The following is a 23467-nucleotide window of genomic DNA, read 5'->3' as shown; positions in this document are numbered from 1 at the left end:
CATAATCAACATGTGGACTGCATAGAGGCAGAAGGAAAATTACATGAAGAAGTCAACATAAAACCTACAAACACTCTAGGGCGGAGCGAGTGCCAGTGGATAAAATATCGCAGAATAAGAAATGCAGCCATCGTGGAAACAAAGGTGAAAGAGGCTGACGCGGAACGAAAGAAAAAGGAATGCAGTGCAGCGTCCGCCCGAGCGAATAGCAAAACGAACTTGCCTCGTGCGCTCGCCGCATACAAAGCGCGACCCTCCGCGTCAACACGGACTGCCTCCTTTCGTACTTTGAAACCGAAATAGGCTTGCCGAGATTTCTGCGAGGGGGGAGCTACGCAGGTATTTCTTTTTTTCATTTTTTTTTCTCTCGAAGTGAGTCACGGGTCTTTCTTTTTGCCTGATTACTTGCGTCTTCTCTGCCCACGCCATCGTCTGGGCTCGCCTCTTTTACCTCGAGAGCGCGGCGAGCGCGAGCAACTCCCGAGCTCTCGCGCAGCAAGGATTGCAAATCAGTGGCCGCGCATCTGCGGCGTCGCACGGTCGAAGCACGAAGCACGAGGGAGCTAAAGGGATTGAAACCTAGCGTGCTTCGCAAGTGGCGCAGTAGCGTTGATCTGCACAGGCTCAAGCGCGCTGATATATATATATATATATATATATATATATATATATATATATATATATATATATATATATATATATATATGTGTGTGTGTGTGTGTGTGTGTGTGTGTGTGTGTGTATATACACCTGCCGAAGAAGCACCAAGGGCGCTAATTCAAGAAGTTAAATGGAATGAAATGTTTACAATGAGCGCAGGCCCACTTCAGCAGACAGAGGTCCAACGACAACCAACTATATAGATGGCGTTCGCCGCTGATGGCAGCGCATTACCGTCAATCAACTATTGGGCTAGTGTATTGAAAACGCTCCTCCAACACTAAGTGACCATTGCACTGATAGAATTTTCTAGAACGACAGCTCATCAACAAGCTCAGTAATTGCACAGTTCGAATAGTTTCTTAAGATAACAAAAAAATAAAAAGTCAGGGGCGATCGAGCATTAAATGCGAGAGAAATGCGTCAGCATTACGTCGCACCTCTTTGAGGTCCCGGTTCCACGACTTAAACCGCGTTCACCACATTGCAAAGCGTTGCCCAGGAGCTCACTATACACACGTCCTACCTTTGCGAGGAGCGAAGTGCAACTGACGGCGCTTCGGAGCTATTAGTATGTCTATGCCGTTAATATCAAGGGTCTGTATAGCCAGACAGCGTTCTCGTTGGAAGGTGTCTACACAGAGCGCTTATGTGGGTTGCAAATGAGCAAATATGCACTCGCACGACTCGTTGCACTCGAGTAGTCGTTCCGTAAAGGATTTTCGCTTCGCTTCTTTTTCTTCTTCTTCTAAGTACGCTCTTCTATTATCTTGACTCCCAAAATCAGTGTTTTTGCAATCTGAATGTATGAAGCATTTACTGGCAGATATGTGATATTTGTGGTTTCAAACGAAAACACGATATACTGTACTAATATCATTATGAAAAATTAAGGTGCATTGACGTGGGAAACTGTCGCGTAATCTGGCAAAGCTTGACTGAAACCTGTATAGGGAACCAACGCAAGAATTTCGCGTGGCTACGGCAGCGCCGTAGCACACAGCCTAGTGACCGGTGGAAGCAGCTTTCAGTAGGACACGCTTTCATTTCGCGTCAGCACACTCGCTGTTCATCATGAGGCACATGTGGCTGCAGCACCTGACCGGACTGGGCATCGGCGTGCTAGAACGGGTGAGCTCATGCGCTCCTCGAAAGGCCAATTGCTGCGAACAAAGCTTGGCCAGATGCGCCAGGCGTTATTAATGTTGACACAGTTGCGCGTACGTCATAGTTCAAGAAATCATACAGCTTTGCTTTCCCGTCCGCATCGGACGGCCTCAGCACATTTCAGTTCGACAATTAGATTGCCGTACGGCCTCCTGGACAGCGCTGGCTTGCTGTTACACGCTGCACTCGAACACCTCATGATTGAAAAGAGTTCGCTTATCGCGGCTTGTGCACTCAGTAAAATGATATCGCTGTGTTTCTTCTCTGTAACTTCACACGATATAAAAAAAAAATCAAGTTAAATGACGTTTTGGCAGCGCGTATAACTCGCACATTTAAGAACTTTAGGCATTCCGAAAAGCCATCAAGAGAGCGGTTCAACAAGCGAGCGATACAATATCGAACTGCAGTAACCCATAAAACATCTGCTTCTTTCCACAGGCTTTTATTATGACGCATGTAGCGAGTATATACTTGAACGGAGTTTGAAACGCAAACAATTTCTTGAAAGTAAACTAACAGACGCATTGGTGGTAAACTTTAAGCTGCAACGTGCAGAGAAAGACGGGAAGCAAAATAGAAGCAAGCAAGAAGACGTTAAAGAAATGTCGGCGAGCGAAAGGGTTGCTGAAGGGGCGAGGGAACCCCGAAACAGGAAGTGCCTAGGCTACTGTCGGCCCGCGGCGTCGACGACCCGCTAGTGGAGGGCATTTTTAGCCTAGCAGGGCCACAGACCGCCGTATAAAAGAACGCGGCGGGCCGCGGCTCGCGCCCAGAGAGCCGGCACCGGGCTCAAACTGCACCGCGCGTTTTCTCCTCGCTTCGAGAAAACCGGTGCTTTGAGTCAAGGCGATTTACTTTTCCTTTCATCCAGTTACCTTTTTTTATTGCTCTTTATAGTCGAATAACTTCGTGAAGCGATAACGAAACTAACCCGAGCCTTAGTAGTCGTGTTTCCTTTTTTATCACGCATACGAGTCACGCATACGAGTCACGCATACGAATCATCGAACTTCGCCCTCATCGAACCTTTCTTCGCCGCCTCGACCTCACGGCACACGTAGCTGTGCACACCGATGAAGACAACGACGACTGTAACGACGACTACCTTCCTTACTGAAGAAGGCGTTGTTTGATTTCCTTTTGTGGAACTTTCTACCTTTTAACTTTTTTTTGTTCACCGTCCTGTTCTTGAAACGAGAGAACAACGACCCTACGCAGGCTGTAACAGCCTTTCGTACGTATGTTTCGCTCCTTTCCCGTCAGAACTGGAAAAGCAATAGTTGGTGGGGGCTTGACAACGGTGATCTGAGGAACAAGCCGTACTGACGACCCCAACGCTACGATGGTTTCTCAGAAGTGCCTCGTGCTGTTCGCCGCCTCCACGGTGCTTTGGAATTTCCACGGAATCGACATCCTACAGCCTCTTCGGAGACTTTGGAAAGGAAAGAAGAGTAAGTGAGCGCTACCCTTTTCTCGCTTTTCACCACCCTCTCTTTCTCTAGATATATTTTTCTATTTACGTGACCGTTTGTTTTGTGTTTTTATCACTGGAGTGACGAAACGATTCCTCAGCAGTCAAAGCATGGTCGTCGATCTCAGCCACGATTGGCAAACCAATCGTTCCGAGACGTAACTATTGCGCAACTTCTTTGAAAGGCTGTGGCGTATACACGGGGGAAGGCCACGTACATACCTTGTTTTTCTCGACGAAAGGGTATTTGGTGTAATTACTACAGATGTCATCCCGCATTAGCAGCGATTGCATCGCCGTCCGCATTCCGGACTTCCTGCATGCTTACCGACCTGGCGGAAACGAAAGTAACCTCAGATAATGCCCAGCTCATGTGCTCATACAACCGATAGCGGACAGCCCGATATGGGACGAGACGTGGGTGTTTGGATTTACCGCATCGGATCGTCAGTTAATTGGCTGCCAACGGGGAAGCACCGCTTATGGAAGCGCAGTTTCAGCTCGCCGTAAAATGTGCTACTACTGCCCCGGAGAGTTCAGCATTGAGTCCACACGAGGGGACACGAAATAGAAGGGTGTGGCGAATAGTACATTCCAAGTATACGGTACTTGGTATAAAGCTGCACAGTTTTGTATTTTAGAGGTAACCGGCGCTCCTTAACTAAAACGACGGCAATATCTGTGCGAGTTTGAATGCTGCGAACGATTTTCGCCAGGTCTCAAGTTTACATCAATCGCAGTATAATTTACAGAAATGAACCACGGGTAATTGCGCTGCGGAGCGTCATGCTACATCATTTAAAGCGCGACACAGAAGTTAAATGTACACTGCGCCCTTTAAAATTTAATAACACTGATGCTGACTTCAGAAATAAGGAAAAAGAACCAAAATATCCAAGCCATCACGGCTGTTACGAAACAAAAATTTCCGTGGAAAGAAAGCACTTTTGCTGTGGACAGGAGTGCTTCAACGGTCGCCGACGGATATCCACAAGGAAACACACTTTGTCAAGCTGCGGTCTGTGGCCTGCTCAAGTAACGCTGCGTTTCCGACCGCTGCATATGAAGTCCAACCATATGTGAAATGCAAATTATACTCTTCGGTGCGCCCCAGCCTGCGTTGCTATCTGCTTGCATTTTATCCACGCGGCCGCTCTTCTTTCCTTTCCGAGTCGTGTCACTCGGAATGCTGACGACACCCCTGTGCTTGTTTTCTAAACGGCCGTGCGCAACGAAGTGCGTCTCTCTTTTCTTTTTTTAACTGCTCTCTTTGCCATTCTTCACAACCTGCTTTATAAGTTAGTGTTGCCACCGATCACATTGCATGCATATTTGCGTCGTCTGCTTGCAATAACTTAAGGACGCCGCAGACGTCCGGCTGACTCTAGGAGTCGTTGGAAGTTACTTCTCTTGGCAGTCAGCCTTGATACCTCATCTGACGGTTGAATATTTCTATTAAAATTCTGAATGATTTCTTCCGTGCGTCATTCCAGTCAAATACAATATTAGCCTGCACAGATCACAAACATGTTTTCCTTTAAGCACGCAAGACTGGAAGCGTTGAGGCAGAAGGTCAGTTTCCCTTTTTATCCAAGTGAAGGGAAGCGGCATGTGTGAACATCTGTAACTCAAACAAAGAAGTTTTTAATTGTTTCTATCTTTTTTTCTATTCATGTTGTTCTGTCTGTTGATAAGTTTCCCTTTCCATTTTTAAAATTTTTTTCAGGTACAATTTTGGAATAGTGGTCTCTTCAGATAGCCGAACCTTGCACAACGTCAACGATAATAAACAGCAACAGTGACTATATAGGGTGTCCCAGCTAACGTCAGCCAAGCTGTTCAAAGAAAATGAAATATTATTTTTTTAAGTATGGTGCAAGATACGACCTCAAGTTCTAAGGTGTTCGGTCATCATAACTTTGACGATCGAACACACTAGATGTTAAAGTTGAATTTTGCACGTTTTTTAATAATATATCTTTCTTCTTTCTTTTTTTCAACAGCTTGGCTGAACTGAGCTAGCACACACGGTTGATACTATACGTCAGACCGAGATAACTACAAGGCACAAGAACATGTCACGCCGTGCTCATCCTCGGCGGGGGAAAAGCTGAAACCTTGAATTTAAGCATGATGGAGTACTGGAGCGCTATAACGTAAAGGCTATTCCAAACTTTTCTATTCCAATTCTGCAATGAGCCCTCCGCGACTGGTCAAAAACTTTTTCGGGCCACCCCCACTTCACCTGTCTGTCACGCGACGTCACAAAACCGCGAAAACTCACCGCGTCAAAGTGACGTGTGCGCGTTAAAGATGCATTAATATGCCGAACAAAACTGAATTTTTGTCGGAATAGCCGCAGCCTGCCCCGTCCGAAAGGAATAAAAGATGGCTGCCGACGATCACTCAGGCACTGGCTAATCGCACCTGCCGGAGAGCCTGGGTTTATTTACGCGTAATAAAGCTTCTTGCTTGGCCGTGTAACGTTTTCGAGCACTTTCGGCACGTTTACGACCTCGTTCTACCAACGCCTCTTTGCTAAGGATCCGTTTTAGTGTCATTGCATGCCGCCTTGATTTTCGACCAGCCACCGCAAGCTAAGTAAGGCAAAGCGGACCAATCGCAAATGCCGGCTCCACACTCTTCATCCGGTTATCGATTTTCAGTGCATTGGCTCGGCCCCATCGAATCCCTCTCCACTTGAGCCGTGCTCGTCCCTGCGCCTCTTATCAGCCAATTAGATAAGAGAATCCGCTCAGTGTAAGCAATGTTATTCGTTTTTAAAGCAAACAAAAGTGACCTCCTATGATCGAGGAGAGCGCTTGATTGACCTCTTCAGACGCAAGTTTGACGTCAGGAGATTGGAACAAAAACATATCGGAATAATTTAAGTTATATTGCTCATGGGCTGCGAAGCAACACTGTGGACAAGGACGTCAAGACCTGGGCACTAGGCATACATGAAGCGCCGACTAAGAACTGTTTAATGACAGCGATGGAAAGAAACATATATAGCGAGAGGCCGCTACAACACATTATTGAAATGAGATGGCCGAATATCAACTCGGTCCAATACGAATAATAAGTATCGAACATCAAATTGCACGTCACATATATAGTCAAACGCAGACGCATGTTTTTACAGAAGGAACATTATGCCTTTCCTGACTAGTGAAAAGGACAGTTAACTATCATGAACAAGGGTTCAGTCTCACACACGAGATCACTAGTTACCATTAAAAACTGCACCAATAGCCTCTTATCGTTCTTATAGCCTGGTTGCACGCAAACTTTCCAATAATGAATGGATGCTGTATGACTAGCTTTCCGAAAAATGTTAAATAAATGTTTGGCGAGAAAAGATCAGGAATTTTCAACTCTATACTTCTGTTCTAAGTTACTTGTAAAATTAAACGCCATTTTAAGTAACCCCGCCTTGTTTCTTGGATTGCCAGTATTCCTAACTGTCGCTCACTATTTGTTTCTTTAAATTCTGTTAGTTCATGTCCTATTAGGGTTACGTCCGGCATCCCACAGGGTTCCTGTATTAGATCCCTTACTATATTTATTCTATATCAATGATCAGCCACGTAACACCTCATCTAAAATACCGCTTTATGCTGATGAAATTATTAATTCCGTTACTGACAATTATCGGCTTCTTGAATCCCTTCCGTTCTTTTTCGCGGGGTGTAAAATATGGCAAATGAATATTCATTGCAGTAAAACAGTTGTTATCTCATTTATTAACCGATGTAACCCCTTCGTTCTTGATCATTCTTTGAATGGCGTTAAACTAGCACGAGTGTTTCAGTATAAGAATTTCTTTATTTTCACAGAAAATCTTCCTTGGTCTAACCGCATCAAATTAGTAAACAAGAAAGCACTTTTAAACCAGGTTAATTCCGCCTCATTTCCACTATACTGTGTGTCCCAGCTAGCTTTGCTAAGCTATTCAATGAGAAAAAAAATGTCAGAAGCACGGTGCAAAATGCAATTATAAAACTACGGTTTTCGATCGTCAGAGGTCTCAAGGCTGAACACTTCAAGTTTTAAGATCGCATGTTACACCCCGTCTTTTTTTTTTTTTTTTTCGTCGAACAGCTTCGCTCTCCTTAGCTGGGACACATAATAGATGCCTCGCGCGATGCTAGCTGCTCTTATATAAAACAATAATTCATCCCGTTCTTGAATACACCTATGTGGTTTGATACGCATTAAATAGCATGAAATAACTTCACTTGAATCTGTGCAAATAAAATCTATTCGTTTCATCTGAAATGATTACAGTTTTTCAGCTACAGAGGCACAGCATTCCCTAAAATTCCAACCACTCTTGCTGCGTTATCGCGCTGAACCTCTAAAGCTTCGACATGTCGTCATTTATTCCATCTCTGGTATTTATTGCGGCTGCGGCTGCATTACACTTAATAAAGAATATTGTAGTCGTAGTTCCCATTTTTTGAACTTCATACTTTTGTTTGCACAGACTGTTTCTTCCTTTCTTCTTTTTTTTTTTTTTTTTTGCACGTAAAATACAACATTGGAACTTACTATCCCGTCGCAATCGTATCTTGCCATTAAATACGCTTTTAGTCGCCGCAGGAGAGTACTTCTCAAATGTGTAGATTATCTTCACTGTAATTATTTTTTTCTTGTTTTTGCTTGCGTTCACTTGCCTATGTTAACTGCTTTCAGACTGTTTGTTTGTGTTTGCCTTGTATGCTAGTTTGCTGTTCCCACTGCTGCTATAGCGCTATAATAGGGCTGTAGTTTGTGTAAATAAATAAATAAATAAATAAATAGCGATACGCGGGGTTGCCGAGATGGAAGATCGAAAAAGCTACAGAGAGGAACGTATTGAATGACAGACAATGAAGGAATAACAGCCTCTTATTGAATGCAGGCGCAAACGCTTCAAGATAACGGTGACACTGGGCGCTCAGTAAAGAGCTAACCTCATTTTTAAGCTGGCCTTCGCTCTCCCCATCGCTTAAAGTAGCACGTTGACACGTGACCCGGAAAAGTTGATCTACCGCGACGTCTTCCTCAAGCACACTTTTCTTTTTCTTCATTTGTTGCTTGCAACATCATGGAAGCTGTACACACGTATAACACTTTGACGAGTGGAACCACGTGCATGCTTCGAATTCTTCGAACCGTTTGGCGCCGAGCCACTTACACTCTGGCGCCGCTTTGCACTTCCGCTCTGAACTTATATACTTTCTGTCACTTTTCAAACAACGCTCGAACCCGGGTTGAGCTGGGCGGGGGTAGGTGGAGTGGTGAAGGGAAGTGTTAGGCAACTGAGGAAAGGAGCTCGCAGGAACGCAAGTAAGGCTGTTTCAGAAACAGCGCACACACCGTCATTGTTTTGATGCTTTGTGTATGCTCAGAGTAATGAGCTCACCGGCTGAAGCGGCACCAATGCTTTTGCCTCGGTCTGATTGACTCGCGCGCGGCGCGCACGAAGCCAGGTCATTTTCTTCTAACGCGTGTGGCCGGCTCCGTGAGGTGACGTCACGGGACTTCTCTCCCTGCCGGCAGTGCTCGATATAGTCGGCAAGACGAAGTGCTGGCGGCGCATTCCCGGAGAACGAACTCGCTCTGCCGGGTCGAAGACCCCGTCTCGCGGAGCTTAAACCCGCCAGTCCCCGCCGGCCCGGCGCAGCGGGCACCGCACCGCCGGCCGACGTGCCTGGGCGGGCGCTGCGTCCACGCGGTGATGAACACGCGAAGACTTGACGGGCCATCGTCGTCCCATGCGGGTCCAGCGGTGCACACGAAACGCTGTCACGGTGCCTCTGTAGGCGAATCGCGACGTCGACGGCGTCACGAACGGTTTTGGGTCTCGTGTGTCATGATGAGTTATTGCGCGGTCTGCTTGGCTACAGTAGCACCTCGTGTTCTCTGGCAAGGGACTGCGAACGCGGGTCTTAGTAGTAACAATATGCAGAACACCAGCGGACGAAATACTGGCAAAAAGAAAGGAGAGAGAGACGGACACATAGCGCTTGTGTGTCCGTCTCTGTTTTTGTCAGTATTTAGTCTGCTGATGGGCTGAATATTAAAGTGGATAACCAAGTAGACCGGTCACGCGCTTTGCTTCAATTCTTAGCGTAGTCCTCACGCAGGATAGCAGGTTCGTGATAAATCCTCATGACGGTAATAGAATGCGAAATCTGCTGCAGTCATGAGATACGTGAGTTTCTCGCAATGTTCTCCAACCGGCGGTGTTTCATTTTTAAGGAAGATGGATAAGTAGGAGCACGGGAATTGACGAAAACACAGGCAACGGAGATCTTTATATATATATATATATATATATATATATATATATATATATATATTTGTTATGCTATTATGCACTGAATGCTTGGCTTGTTTACGTACTCGTCGAGAGGTATACAAGTGCCATGTTTAAAGCTTGTTAGAGATGAAACACATACGGCGATAAGATGGCTGACAAATGGGCAAATAGGTGTGCGCTGAAAGATCAATAAATCTATAGTGTGGGCTTTTCGTTAAGTTTCCTGTACTTAAAGAAGAAATTTTAGGCATCAAACTCAGCATAGCAAGAATGATACACCGGGCTTTGTGGAGTTCCCTTAAGCTAATGGGATATTGTCAAAATTTTCCAGATAACGAAGACACGCACGAAATTGCATAACATCTACAATAGCGACTGACAATAAGGACAGCTGGCCCATATAACGCGGTAATGCGGATGTCTTCCGGTACCAGAAAGAGAGAGAGAGAAAGCGTATGCAATTCCTTCTCTTTTATTTTTCTGGTCCACTCTCTTGCCTAAAACTTGGAAGCACTGGCTGAATCCCAATGCTTTAGACCAGAAGAGAAATGAAGAACGAAAATTCTGGGCGATGCTTCTCCCTGAATGGGCGTCGGTTTATGACGAGAGGGCGTTGCCCTGCGACTCGCCCCGTAATCTCTGCGGAAAGAGGAGGGAAACAAAATTGATTCCCATATATGCTGCGGCGACTCATCTTGGCGTCGAACGTTAAAAAAAGTAGGGCAGCCTGTGGCGAGCAATATTAGCTTTCGTTTTACGTCGTCTTTTTCTTTTCATAGGCTGCGTGTCAAGCGCGCTGCTGCTTCATCTATCGGAACTTTGATTCAATTTCTGCACTGAGGATGTTTAAGACCATATCGATCCGGCCTGAAGCTTCTAAATTTGGCCGCTCTCTTGCGCCACAACCATTTAAAGTGCAGTTCATGCGCTCCGCCTTCAATTTCGTGGGGCGTTTTTGCCCGTTTTCGAAAGGAACAAATTAGGTTTTTGCAATCAACGACCGAGAGGAAGTCATTATACATCGGGGAAATAGAAAGCCGGCCTGTTCACAGGAAATAAAGAATATCGAAGCGTGAGGATGTCGTATCCTGCTGGTCCCGTATCCACTCGTTGGTTGCTTATTTTCCGCTACTCCGAGATGTAACAAGATAGCACCTTTGTTGGACTTCCCGCTTATGATCACGGAGGTAAAGGATTATGTGCTTTTAAAATCAAAGCATACTTGGCAACGAAAAGAAAACTGTACGCTGCAGCCAGAAATGGTTTGCGCTGGGTATCACTATCGCAAAACAAATTTCCGGCGTTGTGAAAGTGACTGCAAGTACGTGCTGCGAGCTATTACCGTAAGCATGCAACGAAATACGGCGTACTAAGAAAACATTTCAGATGTTTTCTGCAACGTGGCGTAAGGTTCTGGCTGGCGCGTTATAAAGCAAGATGCAGTTGCATCACATCAAGTACTCACATATGCATTAAAGTAAACAGGGACTCCACGTTTTCTGTTTCACGCCTGAAAAAAAAAATATGTTGTCTCTGTTGACTCAGCGCACGTAGGTAGACATGTTGCCATCCGCTCTTGAATATAAAATTTGATAACGCGTTCGGAAAAACTGAATTATTATTATAACTGGGTGTTTAACATAAGTTCGATCGACGTTAAACACGTATAAACTCCATAATGAAGCAAATGAATTGATGGCCAGCAGTCTAGCGGTCTAATTTGTCCTTCCAAAGGTGATCGTAGTAGTTATATATATCAGTGCAGGAAAGATGCGCCCTGATCACATTCACTATAAGTGTAATGACAAATCTTGCAGAAGACGTCTGGACACTGGTCCAGACGGGCTTCGGCACTCAAGGCCTTAAGGGCTTTGCTGAAGTTCTTAAGGACATGCGAATCGTGCGATGGCCTTTGAGTGTTGTATCGCGTACTATCGCGTTACTGCGTGAATTTTCCGATTTCTCTTTTTTTTTTCTCCTCTTCTTCTTCTTTCTCCTTTTATTCCCTTTACCCCTTTCCCGAGCACAGGGTAGCCAGCCGGTACTTACACTGGCTAACCTCCCTGTCTTTCCTCCTCTTTGTCTCTCCTCCTCCTTGCAGAAGATAGCACTGCAGAATTCATTGCCTCGAATCCTGTATAGCTAGAACCTGTTCCCGTTTTAGCAGAGCAGCGACCCATGGAAGTCGGTATTCGGCGCTGCTTTTCACCTTCCCTTTTTTATCTATGGCGGATTGCACGCCGCTCTGCTTCTGCGTCATTGCGTTTGAACACCTAGGCGTATGTTGCCAATGCATGGCGTTCAGTAATAGTTATTTTATTCTCTTATTACGCTTCTTTGACTGAAGTAGGATTTGTTCTGGCATGTATCTGTCTGAATTCAAGAACTTGACATTTTGTCATGCTTGACATACGCATGCCAAAGTATACGCGAGCCTTCTACACCCACAGGACGTCTGCCGGAATGTCTCGGTGCGCATTCACAAAATGATCTTACGCTAGAATTGTCCGTAAGAGGAAAAACTAGCCAGTCCTCGTGGTGGACATATTATTAGCGGAGGCGGCTGGCAAATGGCACAAACTACTTACAGACAGAAATAATTGCGAATATCGGCGCTGCTTATATAACTGTCACAATCCAGGGTGCGACTATGGATTGATGTGTGCACACCTTGCAGCGATCGCTCTATGTTCCCATACTCCGTTCATCGCTGGCAAAGGTCGTTCTTGCAACATCTCAGGGTTAAATTTCTTACTGACGTCTAGGTTGCTTCAAGCAGCCAGAAAAAAATAGCCATGTGGTATAAGGCCCATTCTTTTGCAACTCCGGCCCGCCTTGCGAAAATGCTTATAGCCGCGGCACGTTACATCACTGCACAACCGAGATTCCACGGAGATCGCTTACCCTGTACTTTGCATGCAGGTGTGCACGCTCAAAGTTTCACGGAGGCGGCTATTTTCGAAACTGCTTTATTACGCCTGTTTTCCTCCTTATCTTCCTCGCATGCTTCACTTTCAGTCTTCAAGAGTGACGTCTCCTTTTACCTTCTTATTTCGTATTTTTTTTTTTCATTATCAAGCCATTCTCTGCATTCTGAAGTTCTACACGTGTGCACGTCGACCACGCAACCTCCCTGGTTCGTGGGTTGGTGCAGCTATAGGGCTAGTTAACTCGTACCAACTGCCGAGCTACGCGTGTACGATGGTGGCGTCCGCTGGCCTATGGTACGAAACCATTCATCAATCATGTTTCGCAACGTCGTCCGTTAGAGCGTCGGGCAGACTCAAAAGTCTTCTCACGGGAACATCGATCAACCAACCACGCGAAGCGCGTGGCCGTTGTGGCGAAACATGCAAGAAGCAACGCGGGCGTGTGCTGACGAGTGCTGCGGTGCGCAAGGTGCGAACCCTCCCGACCGCCGGTATATAGCAATGCGAGAAAAGAAGAGTTCGTTGGCCGCGCTAGCACTGCATGCCCCGCCAGCGCAGTCCTTCCATTCTGGGAGTCGCCCGCCTGCCGTGCGCGCGATTCGTCGGCGCCACATCCGTAGTTGCTGCGCAGCCGGCGAGACGGGAATAGAGCCACGCGTCTGAGATCTCGACGGCCGGTCGTGGCACGCCATTCACACAAGACGATGCATCGGCCACGCGTGGCCTGTGTAGGTCACGAGGAGCGTGCATGCATAAACGTACGCATATATCGGGCCTGCGCCGACTCTGGAGTCGCACACGTTGTACTACATAAACCAAACGAAAGTCGGTGGACTGTGTGAAGACGGGGGAGGGCATCACTCATTCATCGCGCAGTAAATCCTAGTGACCGTATCACGTGTTGCACAAGACAACAATAGTTATAATCTTCCACCTTCAGCGAAATACAGAGCAGCGGCTTGTGCGAGGGAGACGGGACAAGCTTTCTTTCCATTGTAAAACTCGAGTTACCAGTCATCTCACGATGTTTGGCACATTGTAGCTGTCACTAAAGGATGTTTTGAAATAGTAATGCACAGTATTCAGTCCCTGTGTATGCTAAAGTATGCAGTCACTTTTATTAATACTCCCTTTGTAATCTATTTAGAAACATCAGTTCCTTATTTACCGCAAGTGCTTTTTTCTCTTTATAGTTATTTGGGTGGTGGTGGTGGGGGCAAGGTATCATTCTTACAGCGAAGAGACTATCAAGCTAATATGGCATCGCGTCTTCCTACAGAGTCGACCACTGCGACGAAAAGTAAAACGTAAATAAAATCATAAGCCAGAGGCAGAAAGTCAAGCTCCATTACGAGCTCCGACTATCTGCAGCCACAACGATGAATCAAAGTGGACGAGAATACCTCTTGCGACGCAGATCATTCTGAATCACTGAAACACCTAATTCAGCTATGTTGTATACCCGGGCCATTGAATACACCGCCACGCTACGAGTGACAAACATATGCACCGCTGATTGATTATTATACTGGTGGGCTCAGTTGAGGTTCCCGCTGCACTGTGCGAAATGAAGGAAACGCTAATGCGTAGGCTTCTCTTCACGATCTCTTTGATGACCAGATTCGCACATCTACGGGGATCGAAAAGATGGCTAAGTATCACTGCCGACTTCGTCACTCGCTTCCCTTTCCCCCATTCTTCGTCGCCATAAGCTGAAACCGGGCTTAAATACCTATTTTACCTTGCTTGCCCATAATACGCTTCCGTTTCACCGGAGGGGCGTGTAGGCGGCGTTCGATATTCCAAAATTCCGGCTTGAATGACAGGCCATTACGCGTGTTTCGCGCAGAATTCAAGCCAGTCTATAACAGAGTTGAAACACGTTCCGGGACAGGGCGGGATATAAAATAAAGGCCTAAAGGATGGAGAAAAAAGTTGTGGAAGAAGGGGAGGAGGTGACGGCGCGGGAGGGGAAGGGGGAGGAGGGAACAGCGAGGCTCCGTATCGCCGTCTTCCCAACGTTCACACGCCGTACCGCTTCACCAGCGCCCTCGATCGCATTCGACGCCTTCCATTAGCCACCTGCGCGCGAGCGTTTCTCCCATCCCTTCGTGTTGCTCAGTATCACCGCCTACTCTCTCGCGCTTCGCACGCAAAATGTCAGACGCGTGCTCGCTGTGCAACTACGTGCAGCCCGTTATACGTGCAGGAAATGGAAGCTCTGACACAGTGGAAGACAGCGTAATGAAAACTGTTTCTCATTTTCTTATACGTTCTTTTCCCTTTATTTCGTTGCAGAATGGCTCCGCTGGCGTGTTTTTTCAGCGTACATTTTCTGGTCATCATTGTTCCCTTTCTACGTCATCACGAAATCGCCCGCGCACGCATGGTATACTCAATTCATCAGTGATGAAGTTTCCTTGCACTGGCATTTCTTTGTGGATTTCTTTTGTGCGTGCGTGTGTGTTTGTAGGCGTTATTCTTCTTTGTCTTCGTATCAGGAAACACATCCGCGCCAGTCCTGTGTGTTTCCTTCTTTGTCCTTTGTTGTTTGCGCGGTTACATGATGCATTTCAATGTCTCCTTTCTGCTGAAATGTGCTGGAGAGCTGAACCATCTCAATGGTGATATGCTCTGAGGACAGCAAGTAACTCTGTGTGTGTGTGTGTGTGTGTGTGTGTGTGTGTGTGTGTGTGTGTGTGTGTGTGTGTGTGTGTGTGTGTGTGTGTGTGTGTGTGTGTGTGTGTGTGTGTGTGTGTGTGTGTGTGTGTGTGTGTGTGTGTGTGTGTGTGTGTGTGTGTGTGTGTGTGTGTGTGTGTGTGTGTGTGCGCGTGCGTGCGTGCGTGTGTGTGTGTGTGTGTGCGTGTGTGTGTGTGTGTGTGTGTGTGTGTGTGTGTGGTAAACTCTCTTTAATAACAAAATCGTGGTAAAGCATATCTCGCGCACTCTTCTCATGCCAACTTGCTTTTAGCAGAGTAGGAAATGAACAAGGCATAAGCTTATACGCTAATATTAATGATGACCATATAATACAGTTATTCCATCTTTTGTGAAAAACTTACTTATAAAATGCGGGACCATCACGAATGTCAGTCAATCACAATGAAATTTTATAATGCGCAATTGCAGAAAAGTTGCCTAAAAATTTAGGTCAATATTAGCGTAACAACAGAATTGATTACGATGAAAATGCGATGCTAAATGTATTTTTCGTGAAATGTTTCCGTACTTTGCCGTAAAGAAAGAAGGGTCAGTGGAATTTGAGACAAACGCGAAAATCTTTATCCTCGGACGCTCCACTGCGTTGGCGAAGATAAAAGAAACAACGCACTATGATGACGAAGCTCTTCTTTGCGTGTATGTTGTTTGTTTGTTTTGTGAGGTTGCTTTTTTCTAACTGCCTCGCAGAAAAAATAGCCCTGTTCGGTCCTCCTTTACAATAAATGTGCATTAGTCCATACTCATATAACCACTTGTCACGCCACCTTATTTTAGCAGTAAGCTAAGCAAGATGGCTAAACAAAAGCTGAACACAGGGAGTCCGACGTATCTTGTGCCAAAATTTAGAAATACGCGAGTGTCATGTAGCTGGACAGAACCAAATTGATGATGTTTGCCGTGGCTTGTAGCGCTTCAGACTATATTATCTGTATTTCGTGTAATTACATAATTGTTTATTAATAATTAATTAACTTCTCAAATAATATGGTCAGAGAAATATTCTCAATAAAAAAATTGTAGGCCATTAGGAAAAATGCCTGATTCATGTTTCTGTTGTTTTATACGTGCTGCATAAAAATTCTTTACAATCCTGAAAGAAGCCCGTAAAAGCATGTTCTTGTGTCTTTCGGGCAGTTTGAATAAGCTAAAAATAAGGAAAGAAAAAAACATTAGCTGCACCAACTTTTTTAAAAATGCCTGTAGTAGATAGCATAATTCTATTCCTTGATTTAGATTACTCGTTGACGCGGCCATTACTTCTACGAGAAATCAAAATGCTTAACTGAATAATTAACATAGATACGCTGATTACCTTTTAATTATTTTACGGCACATACTTGAATATATGAGTATGCAAGGCACATCGACTTAGAACGAATTCTTAGGACTGTGTCATTTTCAAGATATTAATTTTCAAAGTGTCCGACGAAATGAAATAGCGTTGCAGATATCTTGCTGCTTCAGTTTTTCTTAAAAGTTTTCTTTCAAAAGTAATTGGACCAACATTACTTTTTTACCGCAGGTTTCACGGCGCATATTTCGAAACCGCTTCCATCCTTAGAGTTGGATCGCTCTAAGTCGATATTTTCCTACAGCAAGGAAAAACATAAAACAATGTCGAAAACTTCAAAAGAATACTTTTAATCGCAAATTCTATGAGAGAGGCGAAGGGGGCCGAAACTCCTCATGTTCCAGCCATATACGCGCGTTCAGGATTCAACGTCGTTACATTCCCACTCGCACAGTCAACAGCATTGTTCTCTCGCTGTTTCTCTCTTTCTCCATGAATAAGTAAGGAGGCTCGAGCAAAGCTCGCGTGAACAACGCGCAGTCGTGGCCAGAAAGCACGTAAAGAAGTAGTGCGGTGCTGTATACGGCGCGCTCGCTTCCCGGGCAACGACCAGGGCGTCCGACGCTCGACTTTTCCTTTCGGCGATGCGCCTTTGGCCGCAGCCGTGAAAGTGCGACGCGGCGGCTATTTGCACTGACGACACGGGTGGTGAGAAGGCGCAGATGCGGAATGCGTTGCGGCACCAAACGGTAGAAGCCCCGCGACCGCCGCCATACATACGTGTGGTGCATGGTACTCTGCGCTGACTGCCGTTTGCTTTCGAGTGAAACCGTGGCGGAATTCTTTTCCTTCGGAGGCGGTCACGGCGGCAGGGGAGCGCCCAGCAAGATGCACCCGCGGCCGACGCTCGAAACTCCAGAAGGAGGAGGCCTTACTAAAACAAATACCGCATCGTCTCGCTTTGTAACGCGCGCACGTTAAAAAGCACTCCCTTCTCCACGAAATGCAAAAGATGTTTCCATTTTGAAACGCGACGTAGCCCGCCAAATGCGGTTCTCCTTGAACGGCGCGCACTTGCTTCCCCTGTGGAATTTAAAAAAGAAAAGTACTGGAAGAACATGCACCGGATCTTTCAGCGAACACTTTCAATTTTCTCTTTAATTTCATGTGGCAGATAGCACAATTCTAGTCCATGAGCTGGTCTCCTTGAAGAGGCGGATATTACTTGCACAAAAAATTGAAGTGCAGGATCGGCTAATTAGCAAGAAATCACTTATTAAGTTTCGAGCTAATTAACGTTTGGCACATATTACAAGTTACAAATTCTAGCCGGAGAGTTCGCAAGGCGGATCCACTTGGAACAAATTCTCAGGATGACACCAGTTTCGAGATATCAATTCCTGAAGTTTGCGGTGAAATGCATGAGCGTTCCAGTTAATTTTGTGCTTCAGTGCATAAAACAACGCTTTGTTGAGGAAGCAAGTAGAACGACAGTGCATTCTTACCGCAAGTTTCGCGGCGCATATCTCGTAAATGGTGTCATCCGCACAATTCTTTTCAAGTGGATATGCCTTGCAGTCTCGCCCTATAAAATTTCTAAATTCTAAAGGTAATTATATAAAATTATGATTAGCTAATTTTTTTTTTACTTAGTCCGTTATGCATTTTTACCTTTTGTGCAAGTCATGCCCGCCTCTTCGAGTAGACTAGCTGATGGACTAGAATTGTGTTACGTGTCACAGGCAATCTTCAAAATATTTGAACGTGTTCGCTGAAACACGCTGTATATAAAGTGATAAAATACCACGGCCCTTTTCTGACAGTCTCAGGAAAGTGCGAGCTGGACAGTATTACTTTTACTTCTTTTCTTCTGAAAATTCGTTTTCTGGATAGACTCCTAATCTCGTTGGAAAATCTTTTGTAACTCTGTTCCATTTACTTATTGGGAACTGCGTGAAACCAGATTAAGAGTGTAACGACGCGATTGCTGTTAGCACAAGTGTAGAAAGTCCGACTTGTCCTGCTCCAGAGCCCAACACACACACACGCACACACACGCACACACACACACACACACACACACACACACACACACACATATATATATATATATATATATATATATATATATATATATATATATATATATATATATATATATATATATATATATATATATATATATATATATATATATATATATATATATATTACTTATTTTGTCGTGTGCGAACTTACCAAAAGCACACACCGCATCCAAGCCACTACGGCTGTCTGCAAACATTTTTCAGGCAGATTCGACCCAAGTAAATTGAGCTCAACCTAATGATTCGGGGAGGGCATGATACAGTGCAGGAGTGCTAGTCGATCGGAGTAGTATGTCATTCTACAATATCGAGAAATATCCGATTAACAAAAGCTGCGAAGGAGTCCTTGCTGACTATAATAGAAGCACGTTTGTCAAATTTATTTTTTGAGACTGGGTTTTTTGGAGACTTCCCATTTTTATACGTCAATAACCAGAGTAGAAATGACCGTAAAGTCGTCTTTAATTGTGAATCATTATGTTTAGGTTGTTGGTCATCGTCAGCGTAATAACGTGGGTATCTTTCAGTTACAGTGCCGATTGGGTTACACATTTTCTACCAGCCAATAATAACAGGTACTTATCGCGTAATGCGAGTAGCAATAGCAACCACGCGCCTTTACAGCAAGTGTTTCCTGCCATATTCCCGGAAGAAATGTTGCGGGTTGCTTCGCTATATTAATTACAGTTAGCCTTAGGTTCACAGCTTTAATGTTAGGCTAAAATGCATTTGCAAATGACGGTGAAACTGTGACCTATCAAACCTTCTGCTTGCCACGGAACAGAGACGTTAAGACAATGCCTTAACTAGGTCAAATTTGACGCCATCAACACCAATTCCGAAATTAGCTCGAATTGGGTGCCGAAATTGCAGGTTATGCGTACTTTCCGCTTTCGCACGTCTGTGGTAATTTGTTATTTCCTTGTTCCGGTGGAACGCGCGAATTCAGACGTCATCAGGGCATCAAGCGGAGCCTTCATATCGAGGCCGACCCAATCGGGTCGTGCTTGCAGTATAGAATGCGCCAGTATAGAATGCGTCGTCGTCGCCGTCGTCGTCGTCGTCGTCGTCGTTGTTGTTGTTGTTGTTGTTGTTGTTTCACTTTGGCGCTCTGCATGCTGGCTCGACCAGGCTATATGCACGCTCGCCGTAGACGTGAAAACACGGCAACGCAGCGGCACCTTGGCCTCTAGACGGGAAGGGCATCGCCAAAAAAAAAAAAATTAAGAATAAACCGTTGTTCTTTGCTCGCTGCGGTGCCGGTCGTGCTCTCGTTTTCCCGTTTCTCGCCCCGTCGTCCCAACAACACGAAGCAGCCGGAACAACGACGAGCGAAAGAAGGGGAGAGAACAGGCCACAGAGGACGACGCGCGCGCTCTTCGCCGCTGCCTCGTGGAGAGTCCAGACGTAGCCGTTGCTTCATGCCGGGCGCCACTGACGAAATTGCTCCACACGGCGGCTAACGAGTTTTGATCCCACTTTCCATTCCTCTCTACAACATCGGCGCTGTGGCCCCACCGCTGCTCGGTTTTGTTTCCACGTGGGTTTACTCTGTTTGGCGGCTTAGGACGGGCGACTTTTGTTTCCCTCCTCCCCGACGGGAATTTGTTATCTTGGGTGCCTCGGCCAAGCGCGCCCCGCGCGCAGCGAGCTGCGGAGGCCTAATGATGGGCGCTTCGAGTGAGAGAGAGAGAGAAAAAGAAGGTAAAAGAAGGTACGGCAGCCTCTGTAATTTGGCCCACCTTTCCGGAACGAGCTGTACTTACTTACTCGGGTACGCACGTCTCTATGGAGGCGAGAGCTCCGCTACCCTGATGTTCCGGAGCGACTCTCTAAAGCGCCAGCCACCCATCCAGGCACGCACAAGCACACACGCACGACGTATACCATTCCTTCCTGGCTTTTACCACGCTAGCCTTGCTTTTTTGTTTGTTTGTTTCTGTTTGTTTTCTTCTATTAGGCCGCTGGGACCTGAGAAAACGGTGGCGCGTCGCGTGCGATGATGGCTGGTCCCCGCACGGCCACCCGAGAAAGCTTTCTCTCAAAACGGTCCACGAGGCACTGTCGAAAAAGCACTGCGACGACGGCTGCTGCTATTTCTCAAGAGTGAGCTCCGTGGCTGTCTGCGGCGAAATCGAGAACGGGAAATTGTTTCTGCTTCTTCATTTGGACTCCCTCATTTTGCATTTATTTAGTTTTGGGTTTTGTGTGTAAGTTTGCTTTGACACAGGGGCTACGCAACCTGCCGTGCGCTTAAAGTGCCGCATCGTTGTCAGTACATTAGAGGCGGCTTATTTACGAGCGAGATTTATAACCGCTGTGTACGGATGCTATAGCGACTGCAGACGCTAAAAGAAACTGCTGTAGATATAGTCAACATGACTATGGTAGGTTAACATGACTATGGTGTGAGCTCTGTGTAGCATGACGAATGCAGCGAAATTTGAGCATCCCGCCATTAAAGCTCGAGCGCGAGTTGTTATAAAGGCAGATGACGTCCCAGGATTCTGGCTCATAATCACTAAGTATCGCTGATAGCTTAGCTATCAACGCCGAATTATGTTTACGAACACAAAAGAAAACGCTATGTGCGGTAGTTCTCTTACAATTATTCAGAGTATAGTATAAACACCATTATATTACGATTATCGGATAACACTCCTTGTTCCACGAGATTGAAGGCGCGCCTACATGCTCTATTTCCGCAATATCTGCAAACGCATTCTTTATAACACAGCATAACACACGCTTCTCAGCTGATAAAGTGGAAAACCTTAGCCAGGTTTTCATGGAAAAACGAAAAAAAGAAAAGCCAGGTGTTCAGACAACTCGCGTGCGCGCTGTACAAAAACCTAAACAAAAGTGCCAGAGCGTGGTCTCTGTGTCTGTCTTTTGCAATCACAAAAAGAGAAGAGACCGAAAACAAAGAAAGAAAAATGACCTGTCCCTGAAATGCGCAACATACGTGAACAGTGAGAAGGTGCACGCGTTCACGGCGGAAGTAGGCAGCAATCCGTTCGAACGCGCACCGATCTCTCCGAGACAAGAAGGGGGACGACCTTTTGTCGTCGTCAGATCGAGCGGAGGCCGGAGGTCGGCGCTCCCGACTCGAAAATGACCTGGCCACGCCAGTGCGAGGGGCCGCCCACGGCCCACGCATCGGCCGATGCGGCGGTGATTACAACCGGCGGGGGAAAAAAGAAAACGAACAAAAGGCGGCGGCGGCGGCGTCTTCGATCGTTTTGGTCGTGTTCTTCTGCCGCAACTAAAGAATATGTCGCTTGCCGATTGGCACAGTCGCCGATTGGCCGGCAGGAGTTGTCGTCCACCAGGATCAAACCCTGTGACGGTGAGAGTGAAATTGGAGTATAGCGAAAGGCGGCCAGGCCGGCCATTTCTCCGGAGCGACCTCTCGTGGCTGCGACGTGATAAGGACGGGCGCGCCACGCCTCGAATTTGAAGACGACTCAGCCCCGCCGTGGACCAACCACGAAACTACGGTGGCTAAACGAAAGTCAGCGTGCTCTGCTGGCGTCTGAAGGGATCTAAAAAGCTTAGCGCTCGAGAGGAGCGGACGTCTCCGGAAAAAGCGCATTCTGTTAGAGCTATACTCGGCTTAATAAGAACCGGCTTCGGCTTCTCCTAATACTGATGAAAAATAGCGTGGATCACCCTTGAATTCCCTGCAACGACGCTGTAATCCCTACAGATGAGAATCCCGGCCTTTTCACTACGCCGTCGTGAAGATAAACTTGAAAGTTTATTAGATTTTTATTGCTGTTTGAGGGCGTTGTGTTGGTTTTTACATGGTTGTCTTACACATTCCGCAATAAGGCGCTCGTCAGGTCGAAGCGACTCGCTCTTGATTTGCGCGTTAGCAGCCAGCTTCGAATGAACGTGACTATTGAAAATTTCACGTTTGTATATGCGTGCATATGTGCGTTGGTTTTTAGGTCCTGTCAGCACATACGACTGCAGTGATGGATTTTATAACCTGAGACCTAAGTTTTCAGTGTCGGTTGAAGAAACCACTGAAGCTATACAGAGATGATTCTTCCTACTTGGACGAATAATTGGCACATTATTATCAGATCTTGACCAGAAATTTGCGTCCTCAGTGCTCCCAATAAATTTTTCTTGCAGTCGCAATGCCCGTTGTTTGTTATTCACAAACGACGGGAATGGGACACGGTTTTCTCACGTTTGCAGGAACCGTGCAAAAGCCTGAAATTTCCTCGCAAATGTGTTCTGAAATAATTTTCAGGAAAAAGCCTCCGCCGTTAGTTAAACTGATTTTATAAGCAGCGTCACGAACATTACAGGCTGTACAATGCGGCAAAGTATATTTGTAATGTCACGCAATAAATATAAGGGAAACGTGTCAATAGGAGGGTAGGAACACAAAAGCGACGCTTCCGGGGCCAAAAAAAGCAGCGTCGCTTTATGCCCAAGGGGACCTCAATTTCTATTTGCGACGTTGCACAGGCATAGGTTCACCTAGCAGCAAGCAAAGCACGCTGAAAAACGTTATTTAGAATAAGATTATTGCGCTATAGAGCACACGATCTGTAATAAAGAGACAATTCAATAAATCAAGCAATATTCTTGTGGGTGTTTTAAATTGATATTAAATAAATTCGTTTCATCTAAGTCCAGGTTTACAGCGAACAACAATGTGAGATAGGATGCATGTTGTTTCCAAAGTAGCAATCCTCTTCTCTAGGCCTTGTACTGGTAAAACCGCCCATGCACGCATGCACGCGACTTAGTAAGGCTTAGTAAGACTTAGTAACTGGGGCTGGTGTAATGTAAAGATTTCTTTCAATC

At 45.9% G+C, this 23467-nt stretch overlaps 1 protein-coding gene across 2 annotated transcripts in view; it reads left to right on the top strand.

The window, feature by feature from the left end:
* The first annotated feature begins 3119 nt into the window (after window positions 1-3119).
* The window catches only part of rols (rolling pebbles), a 288673-nt gene continuing 268325 nt past the window's right edge, over window positions 3120-23467 (top strand). Inside the window, exon 1 of one of the 2 annotated variants that reach the window (XM_050179193.3) lies at window positions 3120-3281. In XM_050179193.3, coding sequence (XP_050035150.1) covers window positions 3173-3281 — 109 coding nt within the window. In that variant the 5' untranslated portion in view covers window positions 3120-3172. The remainder of the gene's footprint in view (window positions 3282-23467) is intronic. The other variant, XM_050179196.3, reaches the window with a different exon arrangement.

The sequence above is a fragment of the Dermacentor andersoni genome, chromosome 5, assembly GCF_023375885.2.
Source record: "Dermacentor andersoni chromosome 5, qqDerAnde1_hic_scaffold, whole genome shotgun sequence".
NCBI classification, from domain to species: domain Eukaryota; kingdom Metazoa; phylum Arthropoda; class Arachnida; order Ixodida; family Ixodidae; genus Dermacentor; species Dermacentor andersoni.
Note: the sequence above shows the minus strand (reverse complement) of the source record. Positions and strands in the feature narration are given on the sequence as shown.